This window comes from Xiphias gladius, chromosome 16 (assembly GCF_016859285.1).
Source record: "Xiphias gladius isolate SHS-SW01 ecotype Sanya breed wild chromosome 16, ASM1685928v1, whole genome shotgun sequence".
Taxonomy (NCBI): domain Eukaryota; kingdom Metazoa; phylum Chordata; class Actinopteri; order Istiophoriformes; family Xiphiidae; genus Xiphias; species Xiphias gladius.
In genome coordinates, this window is record NC_053415.1 from 4,715,172 (window position 1) to 4,730,142 (window position 14,971).

At 40.7% G+C, this 14,971-nt stretch overlaps 1 protein-coding gene across 11 annotated transcripts in view; it reads left to right on the forward strand.

Annotated features, from left to right (window-relative positions):
• tns1b (tensin 1b) overlaps positions 1-14,971 on the forward strand; it is a 154,372-nt gene that overhangs the window by 96,936 nt on the left and 42,465 nt on the right. For all 11 annotated transcript variants that reach the window (XM_040148303.1, XM_040148296.1, XM_040148300.1 and 8 more), the window contains 8 exons: positions 4,867-4,916; positions 8,876-9,047; positions 10,152-10,202; positions 10,295-10,417; positions 12,130-12,194; positions 13,276-13,359; positions 14,102-14,214; positions 14,316-14,376. In XM_040148303.1, coding sequence (XP_040004237.1) covers positions 4,867-4,916; positions 8,876-9,047; positions 10,152-10,202; positions 10,295-10,417; positions 12,130-12,194; positions 13,276-13,359; positions 14,102-14,214; positions 14,316-14,376 — 719 coding nt within the window. The remainder of the gene's footprint in view (positions 1-4,866; positions 4,917-8,875; positions 9,048-10,151; positions 10,203-10,294; positions 10,418-12,129; positions 12,195-13,275; positions 13,360-14,101; positions 14,215-14,315; positions 14,377-14,971) is intronic.

Sequence of the window (14,971 nt, forward strand, 5' to 3'; positions counted from 1 at the left end):
GAGTTACCACCCAAAGCCAAGTGCCCACTTTCTCCACAAGGACCAAAATAAACACAAATGCACCAGTGTGCCTGTGTGTGTGTGTGTGTGTGTGTGTGTGTGTGTGTGTGTGTGTGTGTGTGTGTGTGTGTGTGTGTGTGTGTGTGTGTGTGTGTGTGTGTGTGTGTGTGTGTGTGGCTGCTTTTATTGGCATTTCATTTGTTATTCCTCAGTTTTCTTCTACAGTGTAGCACAGAAGAACACAAGCTTGTCTCCCTTTCTTCTGAAAGCCGTACAGGAGCTTCATATGAGACAGTCCTTTGCATGTCTCACTCTCGGGTTTTCCCTCTCGAGTCATAATTTGGTCTGCACCTTAACTGAGGGGCAAAGCTTGAGAACCACAGTCATTACTGTATATATGTGATTAAATGAGTTTGGGTGTGACACATTCTGCATGATCACATGTATGTGCATTATGCACGTGTTAGAGCGTATATGCTTGAGTGTCTGTCTGTCTGTGTGCGCAGCTGCTACTGTCTGGTCATGGGCATTTGCTTTGTGGTTACACTGTGACGTCTAGGAGATGTTTGGCCACGCCTCATCGCCTCTGAGCATCAAAAAGATTTGTCTTATGACTATGTGAGCTTGCTTCACTGGATCAGTTTCTACTTTGGTTGGTTTGGTGTGCTTCAGCATTCTTGGCTTCTTTTGACTCTTATAAGTTTATTTAACCTCTTGATTAGAAATAGCAATTTAAATGTAGGTGGAAAGCATTGTTGTTAAACCGGACAGTTGTTTAGTGAAGAAGCAACATACAATACTTTAATAAATTAAATTTTCCAGAATAATCTTCCTTGACACAGTGGTTGGTCTTTATGATTCATCTACATCTTGTATTTGTGACAGAAAGGTAAGAAAATCACAGAAAAAAGATCAAATTGCTGTATACTTATGTTAAGAAAAGAACATATACTTAACAAAAACAGCATTCAAGTGCAAGCGTATTTGTGAAATCACCTGTGAAAAGACACAACTGTCTTAATGTCAGAATGTGGTTTCAGTTTAATATATATACATACAAAAACACACTTTATAGAATTACATTTGGCCGGACATGACACGAAGTGGTGAAGAGCTACAGTCAGCTGATTGTGTATGTGCGTGTGTTTGTGTGTACAAACACGCATCGAACCCCACATGTTTGCCTAAAGAGACAGATTGGGTTAGCAGATGCAGTTTAGATCCGTACACAAAAAAAGGGAGGGAGAGAGGGAAAAGTTCAATATGTGGGGGGGGGGTAACTTGATGGGAGGCAGAGTTTGGGGGTGGCCAGTACACAGAGCGAAAGGGAAAGAAGGAGAGAGAGAAGGAAGGGAGAAAACAGAGCGGACAGGAGGACGAGACGAGGAGCGCTGTGGAGGAGTCTGGTCTGTGCTGGAGCATGAAGTGGCCTACTGCAGGCAACTGCCCAAAATAGAGCCTTTGGTTGTTTTTTTTTTTTTTCCTCCCCTTCTCCTCCTCCGCTGTCAGAGAAAAGGGAGAGGTTTCCCAGTCGAAACTTCACTGACGGACACAAAGCAGTGAGAGACAGAGGGAGCTCTCCAGAGATGAACCGAGGAGGGTCTTTGAGAAGGCGGCTCTCCTCTTTGAGGGGGGCATGGCGATGGAGTACGGGCTACCTTTTCAGGAAGGTAGGACGAGATGGAGGGCGGATGGATGGATGTTTAGATGGATGTAGTGTCTTACGACTGAAGGGTCACCCAGAAAGTAGTCAACAAGGGTCTTCTAGCTTCTACTTTTCTCGTCCGCTCCTTCACTGCTTGTTTTTTTTGTCATAGAATAGTTTCTCTCGTCTCCTTCGCAGACTTTTACCAGCCCCCATATGTGCCGCCCCCCCCCCCCCCCGCTCTTTCTCAGATGGTTAATTTGTATGGCCTGCTTGTAAAGTCAACCTCCCCAGATGGTTTTCATCTGGAAACAGTCCTGCAGGACCCCCCACTCCAGTTCCCACCGCCTCCTCCTCCTCACCCGCCAGCCCCCCCCCCAATGCAAGCTCTCAGAGGAGAGAAACCGGTTTTAGGATGTGGACTTTGTGGTGTTCACAGGCTAATGTTCTTAGTATTGTTCTGCTTCAGAAATCTAGCACTTGGAAACTGATTTGAACATGAGAAATACTGTATATAATTCATGATTTCTTTTGTTGGATGTTAGGATACTTCAAATCTTGCAGCTGTGATTTAAAAGTGAATACTTAGCTCATAATTCTCTAATAGCTGTAGAGTACACTCCATTCATACAATCCTGGTACTTGAACATAATGAAGTCTTTCAGTTTTTCAGTGACAAAAACATCAATGTGACCAGAGTGAAAGTTACTATCCTATTTCTGACCTTAGCTGCATTGCGATGCTTTCATTTACTCGTATGGCCCTTAAACGATATAACGTTAACGTTAATATTGTGGCTCATAAAGTCCAGTGCACACAAACTTAGACTAATGTGAAGCAAAAACTGTGAATGAACTGCCGTCTTCACAGCACAATAGAAACGGCATCTCCTCAGAACTCGCTCTCTGCTGTGCCAGCCTCTAATTAAGATGTTTTTTTTCCTTTGTTTGCATGGTGGTTCAGCTGGTGGCAACATGTCATCTGTGTTGGCGTCCATGTACCAGCATTTCTCAGACATATTTACCTTAATGGTTCGATATTTTCACAGTGGGCCATTTAAAGAAGGCTACTTGGGTTTTTTCTGGACTTTGATGCACAATAAGACCTACAGCACCACTCCGAGCTAGCACTCTTAACCCTCTTCATGCTCTGCGTCTGCCTCTGAACCCTTTCCTTTATGCTGTTTCTGGCTCATCCATCTCTGTCCTCCTCTGGCTACTCAGTGCACTTTGCACCTTGCAACACACTGAAGCGTTTAGGCCAAAGCAAAGACAGAACGCGGGGGTTTGCTTTGTGTCGCCTCAGTCGGGCCAAAGACTCATGTGAATACTCACGATGTGAGATGGAGCAAAGAAAAGGGTGCATAGAATTTGATGAAGTGCATTTGCTCAGAAAGAAAAGAACATTGGAAAACGCTGCATCATCTGATTTGTTTTTATGTTTGCGTTTGTGCCCGTATATGCATGTGTGTTCATTCAGTCCTTCCAAGAAATTCACACAAGTTCAACCAAAATGTGCAATATTTTTCTGCAAGAAATGATCAAACTGTAGGAATGCTTGCCCCCTTTTACCAGTCACTGCAATCCAATTTCAAAACAAGTTAAAGTCAAACATCAGTATCAGCAAACGTCCTTGTAACTACAGTGGGTCTGGCTTTGCTTCCCCCTAACACAGGCTGCACTAGAGTGGGGCAAGATAGGGCTTTGCTTTAGTTCACAAGTAGTGTGGTTATAAATGTACTGTTTCCTCATCAAACAACCTCACCAAGAGGAACCTGGTCTGAGCAGTACCAGCCTGGCTGGATTATTCTGGCACTAAAGATTTCTCCTCAGGCAGTGCTTTCTCGGGAGGCTATGCATCCCTCTGACCAAACTTCGCAAATGTATAATTTCCCAAACTTATGAAAACAGGAATTTCTGATATAAAACATTTAGTTTTAGGTTTTATATCAGAAATTCACCATTTGGATTATGGTGCTTATTTCCTATTTTTTAGCACATTCTTTTCAAAAAAGCTGCTATAAATTGAGTCCTTTTGGGCTGAAATAAAATATCTAAGAGAGTTTATTCATTAACAGGCCCACTTACATGATTAACTACACACATATGTTGTATACTAACAGCAGTCAGCTGTTAGGAGAGCAGAGCAGGAGGGCTGAAACTCATCCAGGGATAGCTAGTGGTGCTCTTGACACTGGTGGTTAGCCAGCCAGTCTGATCTAATGGATGATGATGAATAACAGCTCCCTCCTGTATACATGTGAGCCAAACACCACAAGGGAATGCACAAGCCCACATGCCCTTTGACCCCCTCCTCGAGCTGGTCTGAGGGGGAGGCAAGACAGACTAGGCACAGTGGGGCCAAACACAGTCAATCACCGTCAGCCACACTTCCTCTGCAAGGACCTCTCTGCTTTGCTTTGTGAGGGTGCCATGTGAAACCATCCTCATATGGTACTGTGCAGCATCACAAAAAAGACCTCACCCTAAAGTGCATTACACACTTTGTTTACTGTTTGTAAAGGGCCTTGAAATGTCAAGAGGAGCAAGAATCTGTCTCTAGGTGGGTTTATTTTCAGAGGGATGGATAAAGTTTCAAACTACATGCAACTTCCTGTTATACTGTATTACATCACAGCATTTGGAGCAAGTTGGTTCATATATGACTTTAGCTTCAGGCTCATTGCAGCCATATTGAGTACTGCTTTGTTGAATATTTCCCGCTCATTGAGAGACATGTCAAAATAACTTTCACATCTCCTAAATAAAACATCAAAAACCTTCAAAAAGTTAGTTACTTTGTATAGCAACCTGCCAAATATCCAACTATTCAGATTCAACAAAAATTAACAATACTGAACCTGTGCGAGTGGTGACTGGCATCGGAGGGCAGCTTGGTGGTTGGACAGCTTTGCTTTACAAACTGTAAATCACAGATCAGTGTACTGTGTTACTGTAGCCACGTCCACAGTCAATGGAACTATTGGTGACATTATGGACTTTATATTATTTGGAAATCTCCGTGAAACATAAAACTGAGAAAGGTCCGTTAGAACTAAAAGTGAACAAAATTATTGACTCTGAGGTTGTATTAAGCTCTGTTGTTGGACAAATAGCATGACTTGCTTTCTTTTTCACTGTATGTACATATTTGAAAGTGCCTTTGTAGGTATGAAGCATTGTATAGGACAGTGATAAAGATGTTTTTCTTGTGTTTTGCAGGGCTCAACAAAATCGTCAAAGAGCATGGAGTCACGGCGCAGACCATCAAGGTAGGAGCTCTTTTCTTTTCTTCTCTTCTCTTCTCTTCTCTTCTCTTCTCTTCTCTTCTCTTCTCTTCTCTTCTCACTGCAGGTTTCCCATAAAAGGCTTCATTTGGCCTGTTGGACTGTATTTGTTAAATTATTTTAGGAACTAATCTCTGTTTTCTTCAAAAGTTCAGAGTGATAATGAAGGAGGTGAAACAAATATTAAGCAAACCTTATCCATCCTCTATCACATCCAGCCTGAGATATGAAGCATTCGGAATGAAAAGTTTGGATGTAATAGGATATTTGCTTTTTTATCGGGGGCATTGGTAAATCAACATGTCCTGCCATTGAACTGGAACTCACACTGTTTTGTTGGACACAAAGATATTTGGTGTCAACCCCTCTCACCTCAGTCCTGAGGGAGGCACAGATGTTGTCAGTTGTGTAACTAATGTGTAAAATGTGACCCCTCAACAGTTCATGTTGAAGTGCTACGCTAAGCGTGAGTGACAGGTTGATTCACTCACAGTAAACAAGTCAAAGGAGTTGACACGTGGTTATAAAAACAGTGCAGTTTGACATCTGAAACATCATCAATTGTAACAGAATATACAGAGTATGTATGTGTGAGTTCCTTTGCTGACTGGATTGCAGTCAGTTTTCTGTCCATATAAAGGAAAAATCCAAGTCTTTTCAAAAGTGCATAACAGCACAGTCATATGACAGTGGTCTCTTATGTAATACTCTGGCTGAATGAAGGTGTTCAGTCAAAGTAGTAGGTCCAGACAGGCTCATTTACGTTCCTATACTGTGTATCTGCATGGATGGTTGTGCAGCACAATGCTACACTGCTGTTGTACAGTAGATAACACTCTAACCCGCTACCTGAAGAAAAGTGATTTAAGTTCAAGTTTAACTAGGAAGCAAACATAAAATATCACATGAATTTACCACAATTAACAAACAAGACACGCTAAAAAGTAACTACAGAGGCATCTATTTTTCAAATAAGTGTACAAATTTGGGAATATTGAAAGACTTTAAACTTTAGACTTGCTGCTTGTAAAGAGGATGAGCTGCTCACAGGTTACTGCACGTGTGATTTCTACATCTCACCTCCAAAATAAACCTCTGAACCAATATGTGCAATCCCTTTCACATTACACAAGTCATCTGATCAATATAAAACTGTGAATATTTATATGGATTTAACCAAATCACATAATGTGTTTGTTCAGAAAAAATCATAAAGTTGTACGTTTGCTTGATAAATTGTACTAATAAAATGTGATCAGATCAGTCCGAGTACTGAGTGGAATCTAGACTGGTCATTCAACACAGTTCACAGAAACTGTAGGTATACACCATTCAGGACATATGACAGGTCTGATCACAAGCTTTGATCAGATAGGGCTCCCAGTATTTAGATAGTAGAGACAGAAGTCCTGGTTGTTCATTTTTATTACTAAAAATTATCTGGCAAGATTTTTTTTACAGCCTAATGTCTGAGGTTTCCTGATAAAACATTCCTGCTTCACAGTTGGTGTGTGTCCAAATGCACACATGAGATCACTGCAGCGCTGAAATTGAGCGTGTTGAGATAATGCGTCATTCATCAAATGAGATATGCAGAAAAAGAGCTATCGCTTCATCTCTTCAGCTGATAAGAAGCAGGTTTGAGCCCAGCCGGTCAACGCATGCTGGTGGATCTGGAATAGAACCAAACCACAGGTCTATATTGGCCCTGACTGCGCCCAGAGGCGAAAGACATACATATGCAAAGACAGACAGAGAAGTGGAAAGGCAGAGAGAGAGAGAAACAAAGGAGAAAAAGAAATATTAAGAAACACTAAGAAAGATGGAAAAAGGAAAGAACAAACAAGAGAGAGATCCAGGTAAAAGAAATAATAAAAATGAAAAAAAAGTGCCAATTATAATCATAAAAAAACCACAATTTTCAGCAAAATTTAAAAGTTAGATATTTATCATGGCACATGAAAGAGAACACGTGTGACATATCAGTTTCTCCTTTATCTCTAGTGATGAATAATTTCCAGTAAGCAAGTTCTGAGTGGGTCCAGATGTACAGTACAGAGCAAGTTACAATATTTGTATGGTAAGGCTGGAGCCGCCTCTCTCCCAGACATATGAGCAATTTCCTCAGGGGATACTCACTGCTGACAAATGTGGGAAATATGCTGCAGTCTGTGCGCTATGGGTCCAGACACCCTCTCCCTAACCTCTTCAGCTCACCCTCCAGGTTTAGTTATATCACTCACTCCACCACCGTACTGTCTCCGTAGAAATTTTGAAATGAAGGCTGAAGAAGACAAGATCCACTGAGGCACTTCAAGAAATGAAAAATTTGTCATTACCCTTTTAAAGTTACAGAAAGCTGTTGGAATCAAAGCAGTAGTTAAAGGTTTTGGGAAATATGCTTATTCGCTCTCTTGCCTCAAGTTAGATGATAAGATCAATACCACTCTCATATCTGTGCTGTAAATCTACTGTGACAGTCAGCAGCAGTTAGCTTAGCTTAGCATAAAGACTGGAGACAGGGGGAAACAGCAAGCCTGGCCTCGTCCAAAAGTAAAAAAAATTATCATGTTACGTCTTGTTTGTTTGATCCATACAAAAAAGGGAAGTTTTACAAGGGATTACGTGCGAGATTATTTCTTCTCTTTACCACCGGACAGAGCAAGGCTAGCTGTTTCCCCCTGTTTCCAGTCTGTATGCTAAGCTACCGGGCTGCTGGCTGTAGCTGTATATTTACAGGATAGGTACGAGGGTGGTACTGATATTCTCATCTACCTTGTGGCAAGAGAGCAAATGGGTAATTCCCAGACTGTCAAACTATTGGTTTTAACAAGCATATTCAATATATGGTTGAGGCAGATCAAGAGGATAAGAAGAAGAATTAGATTTTTGATTTGCAATGAAACCTTTTGTCTAAACAGGGCTGGGTTATGCTACACTGACTGTTGGGAGATACTGTATTTGATAGACACATCATGCCTACTTCTCCTTTCCTTCCAAGCTTTCTTGATCTACTTCAGAACTCTCATATTTGACCCGATTTTGACACCAAACAAACCAGACGTGTAGAATAACATCTCAGCCGACTTCTAACAAAACACTTTCCTCAGCAATGACCATCATGTTGTGATTGGTCTGTGAGGTGCACACATACCCCTTTCTTGGTATACAGCATTATTTTCATAATCTGGCATCATTATCTGCTTAATCATTTTCTCCTCACTCTGTTTTCACTCTGAGACGGCCAAAGTCTAACAACATGACATTGTTTAATGCAGATGGGACAGCTTACATTTTGGAGGAACACTAACCCCCCTGGGGTTAAGTATTAAAAGTCATTGTGATGTCATTGTGGACGTGGTATTTATGTGGTGTTTTACTTTTTCCATATTAGGATATTTGTTCCTTTATAAGCTTGGAGAAAGAGTGTGTGCGTTGTGGGTTCAACTGAATCTGAAATGTAATTTGCTGCATTAGGGACATTAGGACTATGAGTGTAACAGATTAAACAGCCACATATTTTTGACTCTAAATGAGTGAATGACAGGACTTCAAGTACAGACTAACCTGAAATTCTGTCCTTAATATTGGGTGTCATGTGACATCTCTGTGAAAGACATGAGTGTTTCCATATTATATCATGAGAATGAATCGTGCAGCAATGGCATTCCACTAGAAGATTTTTGTAAAATAATACTTAAAATGTATACACTGTACACTTTTACAAAAACATTAGGAAAAATATTAATATAAGGTTCAACCACAAATCACATGTGCTCCATTACTTTGGGTATTAAATTCCTTCTATCGGCTATCTTTTGCGGTCCAGCAGTTGTTTTGGTTCCTCCACAGTGGGGCCATTGATATGCAAAACTGCCCAATGCAGTTTGAATTTTCAAAATAACCTACAGTAAAGGGTAAATGCTTCTCTATGTTTCTGACAGGAGTGTGAGTTTGCTGCAGGCTCTGGAAGAGAGCTACGAGTTGGACCTGATCTATATCACAGAGAGAATCATCTCCGTCTCCTTCCCCAGCAGTGTGGATGAGCAGAGTTATGCTGCTAACCTGCAGGAGGTCGCCTCCATGCTGCGCTCCAAACACGGTCACAACTACCTGGTACAGCTTCCTGTGTACATCTGGATAACCCTGGCAGGAATAGAGCAATTCATTTACAAAATAATAAATAATAATAAATATTATAAGCTCAGACAGGAACATGAAATCATTGGAGCTGCCCAGATCAGCCCGTCATAAGCTGGTTTTCCTCAGTCCCAACCATCCACAGTCACACAGCAGAGGGATTATGTGACATCTGTATCTCCATACATCTACAGTATATACATCTGATACTATTTGTTACTGCTATCGGCTGGTCACTGGCCACTTGCAAACTGAATACGCACCACCTAAAATCCCAGATTTCACCCAGCCATTTGTCACGCTTAAGATTTCTCCACATTTATTCACTTAGAAGTCCAAAGTTGCTCTACTAAGAGCGATTTCAACGTTTAAAAAGTTTGGAGGGTCAAGTCTTTTTTTATCGCCTAGGAATGGATTAGACAGTGTAATGTTAGCATGGCCAGGTAACTAATTACCTAGATTTGTAATCTAGTGTTACCTAGAAGGCCAACAGTAATATTATAAACAGCTATTATTATGTTTAGTTACAGGTTATGGTAGAAAAGCCCTTTTCAGGGCTGACATTCACCGTGTGTAACATTAGTCAATAATAACCGTTATATCAGGGTTTTGGTTAATGTTAGCAGCACTGACCTTTGTATTGTATTGGTTGGTTGGTTTGTCCTCTTCCTTCTTTTCTCATGCATAAGTGAAACAAACTGTTTGAAAATACAAATGATAAAGCATAAATCTGACTGTCGGTTGTGTGTAAAAGTAATTTATACTGTACTAATGAATAATACTAGAGGTAAAATGCTCAACCCTGCAAAAGAACAATGCTGGTTCTTTCTTTCCATGTCTTCTACATGGATAATCATCTAGTTACAACTAACAACTAGCTACAAATAATTTACAGGCGTAGCATCTGTAGCTAAAGGGAGCCCTTGCACTCCAGATTAAACAGCTTCGCAACCAATTACCGTGCATGCCTTCAAAAACCAACAAAGGATAACCTTTGTCAGAGTAAAGAATTACCCACAGGCTAAAATTATGTATATTGTAACGTTTCCCCTTCTCTGTCTCTATTTACTTTTTCCTTAGCTCTTCAACCTCAGTGAGAAGCGTTATGACATCAGCCAACTTAATCCAAAGGTAAACCTGATGGTTTGTCTTCTTCTCTCCTCTCTCTCCCATGTATTGTATGACCACCAATCTGAACAACAGTCGTTCTCCTCCTTTCTCAGGTCTTGGACTTTGGCTGGCCTGACCACCATGCTCCAGCCCTGGACAAAATCTGCAGCATCTGCAAGGCCATGGACACTTGGCTGAGTGCGGACAGCCACAATGTGGTGGTTATACACAACAAGGTGAGACTGAAAGATGAGAGGATGCTGTGGGAATGGAACAAATACCTCCAGACAGTAGAGGGTGCTCTCAAGCTCTTCTTAGGACCCCACTCCCCCTGAGGCTGCAGCTGTTTTCTGTATTTGTGTCTGTAATGACGTTCCCCCCGAGTGAAACACTGACATTCAGGGTGGAGTGTTTGTGTGTGAGAGTGTGCTTGTTTGGGTTGGGCTGTGCAGGCAGAGGGTTAGGAAAACGCGAATTAGGATGTAAAGCACGCCACTCATCATGGCTACTTAGGTTTATTTACCCTTTTACCCTTAACAATGCCATAAAAACAGAATTGACCAATATTTTCCTGTTGTCGCCTAAACTTACTTGCATCAAATTATACTCTTGTGGCAAGCCACACTCGTCTGGCTCCTAAGTATGCAGACACAAACCATAATGGTATATCTAAATACAACTACTAGGTCAATGTCCCAGATGTAATAGCTAATCATTTTAACGTTAACCCCGCTGTGTTCTTGATTGTCTTTTGCAACATAAGAATGAACCATGGTATCCTGAACCCCCATGCCTCATTCCAAGATGTTCCCACAGGGAGGTTACAAACAAGTCGGCTGCTATAACAACTGGTGTTATTTTTCTGAGACTTGAGTAACGTTGGTGATGAGAGCGTGGGCTTAGAAGTTGTGGTGGTCACTAAGGAAGCAGCCCATGTTGGGTTACCACAAATCAACAAATCATTTCCACTGGGCTCCAAACTGTTTTTCAGTGGCCACAATATTTGTAATGCGGAAGACGCTTATTCTCTACAGTGATCCTTGTTTTAAAAATGGATAATTGTGTAAAACGAATGGAATTCAAGACTGGTTTATTGCCATAGTAACACGTGCTTGGATTTAAGATTAGTGAACTTCCCATTAAATGCCCAGCCAGTCATTTTTTGACCATATGAATAACAGGCGTAGTCACATATATAATTGAATTGTTTATGATCCAAACTGATATTACTAATGTGGGCAAACCTTTAAAGGATTACTCCAACAATGTTACACATGAAGCTCTGTTGACGAGTCTTGAGGTGTACTTTTCAGCCTTTAAAAACAGTATAAAAATGTCTCCTGTGGCTCTTAAGGTGGTCTGTGAAGTCTGAAAATATAACTCTGATGATGTCATCAGGTTATCTCGGCTTGGGCTCAGGGACTTTAAATGTAAAACAGAAAGCCTTTGTTAAAATTGGATGAGTGGAGTTGGAAAATGTGGCAATGTACCGGGCAGGAGGGGTTTAACAAAAAGATGCAACTGAGTTGTATTATGGGAAATGTAGAATCTAGTGTTTTTGGAGCTTGACCCATACAAAGGACTAAAAGCCAGGATATCTTTGCCTCTGCTGAATCGATTTTGACCATTCTTGTTTTAATCTGTCTCTTGTGAGTCCTCCTACTCCTTTAACAGCCCCCGACTTTGGTAACATTGATTTAGTTCGTTTATAGTGTTATGTAAGTGTATTAAAAGATCTGACAATCTAGTTTGGAATGATTGCAGGTTCTAATTTTGTGTTTTGAATTATTGTTTCCCATTTGGATCATGTATTATGAATTTAAAAATACCCCAGTAGTACCCCATAACCTAATTCATGAAAATTCAGTATAACATAGACTTCGAAAATTTGTTCTTGGGACACCAACATAATCTGTTGTTGACTCTTGCTTGATTGATGTCTTTTCAGGGCAACCGGGGCAGAACGGGAGTGGTGGTGGCGGCCTACATGCATTACAGCAATATATCTGCCAGGTACGTCTATAGCCCCAACTATTATACACCAATCCAAAAACCCAGCAGAAGACTTAGTTGCTGTACACTTTGATAGAGGAAAGAAAGCCAGACAGAAAGGGAGCGAGAGGGAGCACAAAGACGAATCTGTAATTTTTTGGAAACAGAAAAATAGAAGTGGAAAACAAGAGAGAAAGGGGAGACTACATGGGGATCAGACATGAGAGGAAAAACTAGATAAGTCTGCATTGTTCATCACAAGACCAAAGCCCACGTCTGAAGAACAGGCGGAGATGTGATGAACAGAAGGAGGAGGGATGGAACATGAGGCTGGGGAAAAACACTTTTATTTTGAGAAATCCAAAGTCAAGTATTTGATATAATAATTATGACGGTCACTGCATCATAAGACTCAAATTGTAAGTGTCCTCTTTCTAAACTGCTGAACAGTCAAATTTGACACACTCTTTTCCCTGTGAAAGTATTAGATTAGAAGTTGCTTTAAAAACGTAAGTAGCAGCAAAATGCCAGAACATGAACCAACTGTGATACTTGCTGTATAGAATATAGATTATGAGTAAACTCTTTCATTATGGATGAATACATTTTACTGTGTGCATGGAGGTTAGACAGAATTAGCTGTTAGCTGCAAGATCTTTACATACATGATGGACACACACGGCTAACACTGCATGACATCTTATCAAACATGATTTATGAATGTCTACACTGAGATTTTAAGTGCATAAATCCATCATCTGTTTCTTATAAGATTTCTTCCCCATTTATTTTACCATATTTCTTCTTGTTGTCCAATTAATTATAAGTCTGTTTTTGCGTTGACACCTGTGTGCAGTGTGATTTCTGACATTAAGAATGCTGTAGAAGGGTTATGTGTGAAACGCGTGGGTGCATCAAAATAATTTTCTACAACACACAGTGTGCAGACTCTTCAGATGTCTAACATGGCATGACCAAGCTTACTGTGTTATTATACATCTGAAATACTGCATATATACATTGCAGCTACTTGAATAGCAATAAAAGTGCTTTAAAAGTATATAGACCAAAGGTGTTACCGTACTTTTCTGTTGGAATGCAGCGCTGACCAGGCTCTGGACAGGTTTGCCATGAAGCGCTTCTATGAAGACAAAGTGCTTCCTGTGGGCCAGCCATCACAGAAAAGGTCAGACTGATCTCACTTCTTGTTTATAGTATGAGTTTGACCCCAATGTGAACTAAAAAATTTAAAGCTGCATTAATCAATTTTTGGCCACTTGAGCACAGTGGAACAATCTGCAAACACAACACTGCTATATAATCACCTCATTGTTGACCTCAAGTTGTTAAGGCAAACATTTACTTATTTAGACATCCAGCAGACATTGACCAACATTAGAATTCATTTGGACCTGTGTTTCTTGCCACAGAATGAAAACAGGTTTCTGCTGGAACTGGAAATCAGTGTCAATAGGAGTGGAGATTGGGGGGGCAGAAAAACCAAAACAGTGGCTTAAAGGAGGCTTAAATGTTCTGAAGAGCTGCTAGGGTGTGAAGAGTTGGGAAATAATTCTCTGTGGGTTCAGTACTAGTGGCAACCTCTTTCACATTATACATAATTATTTAATTCATTGTTAATACAAAAAATATTGAATATTGGAGCTGTAAAGTATTGAGTTTGATCCAAAAAACTAAAAAGTCTAGTCTTTGGTCTGAAAGCTGGCCACTTCCACATGGCTGACAAGCTGAGAACATTCCCTGTTGTTACCAGAGGTCAAAGCCAAAGATTTTGGTTCTTTGTTGAAATGAAAACAGGATTATACCTTCATCCCTTTGTTGTAAAACTTTAGAAATCATGATATAATTCGACAGCAGGGGACCTAGCAGCATGTTCATGTCTTCCTTTTACCTCCCTCTGCCTCGCTCAGATATGTAGAGTACTTCAGTGGCTTGCTCTCTGGACACATCAAGATCAACAACAAACCCTTGTTCCTTCATCATGTTATCATGCATGGCATCCCAAACTTCGAGTCTAAAGGGGGTGAGTGTCATGCACAGTCACTTTGAAGCATCTCAGTCACACAGAAGCATTTTCATATAACTATTTATTTTTTCACCAACTTATTAAACGTTGTATTCCAGGTTGTCGTCCTTTTCTCAAAATCTACCAGGCCATGCAGCCCGTCTACACATCTGGGATCTAGTAAGTCTTAAATCATACACACACTCAAATGCTTTTACAAGATTCCAGGGAAAGCAAGCTCGTAATGGCTCAATAATAAAAAACCAGATTTTCCTTTATAGGCTCTCTTATAGCCTCTCCCCTAACTCACATCAACATACACACACATCATCCCTCTTTCCAGTTTACATTCATATTATTGTATTAATCTAGCCTCCTGAGCTGCAGGCTCTTGTTTCCATACTTAAAATCCCGCAATCACTTCTAGTGTTATTTGTGACTTGAGAGCCAATGAAACAGGCAGACAGGCATCTGTGTGGATGCCTGAAGGCTTTTCCTGCCAGAGGACCCCACTGGTTCCCAGGGCCAAACAGGAAACAATGGATTCTATGGCTTTCTGTTGTTGTTTTGGTAAGAGGGGGAGGTTTAGAGCAGAGATAGGAGGGGAGAACTGCACTGACCTCAGACGGTTGAGGCATACAGGCTACGTTTGCACAGCATTTGAAAGTATCCAGTAACTGGATGAAAGGTTAAAGGCACAAAGTAACTGAAATATTTTAAAACCAAGTAATTTAAAATATGTTGGTAGGAGGATGTTGGAAAATTCACACCTTTT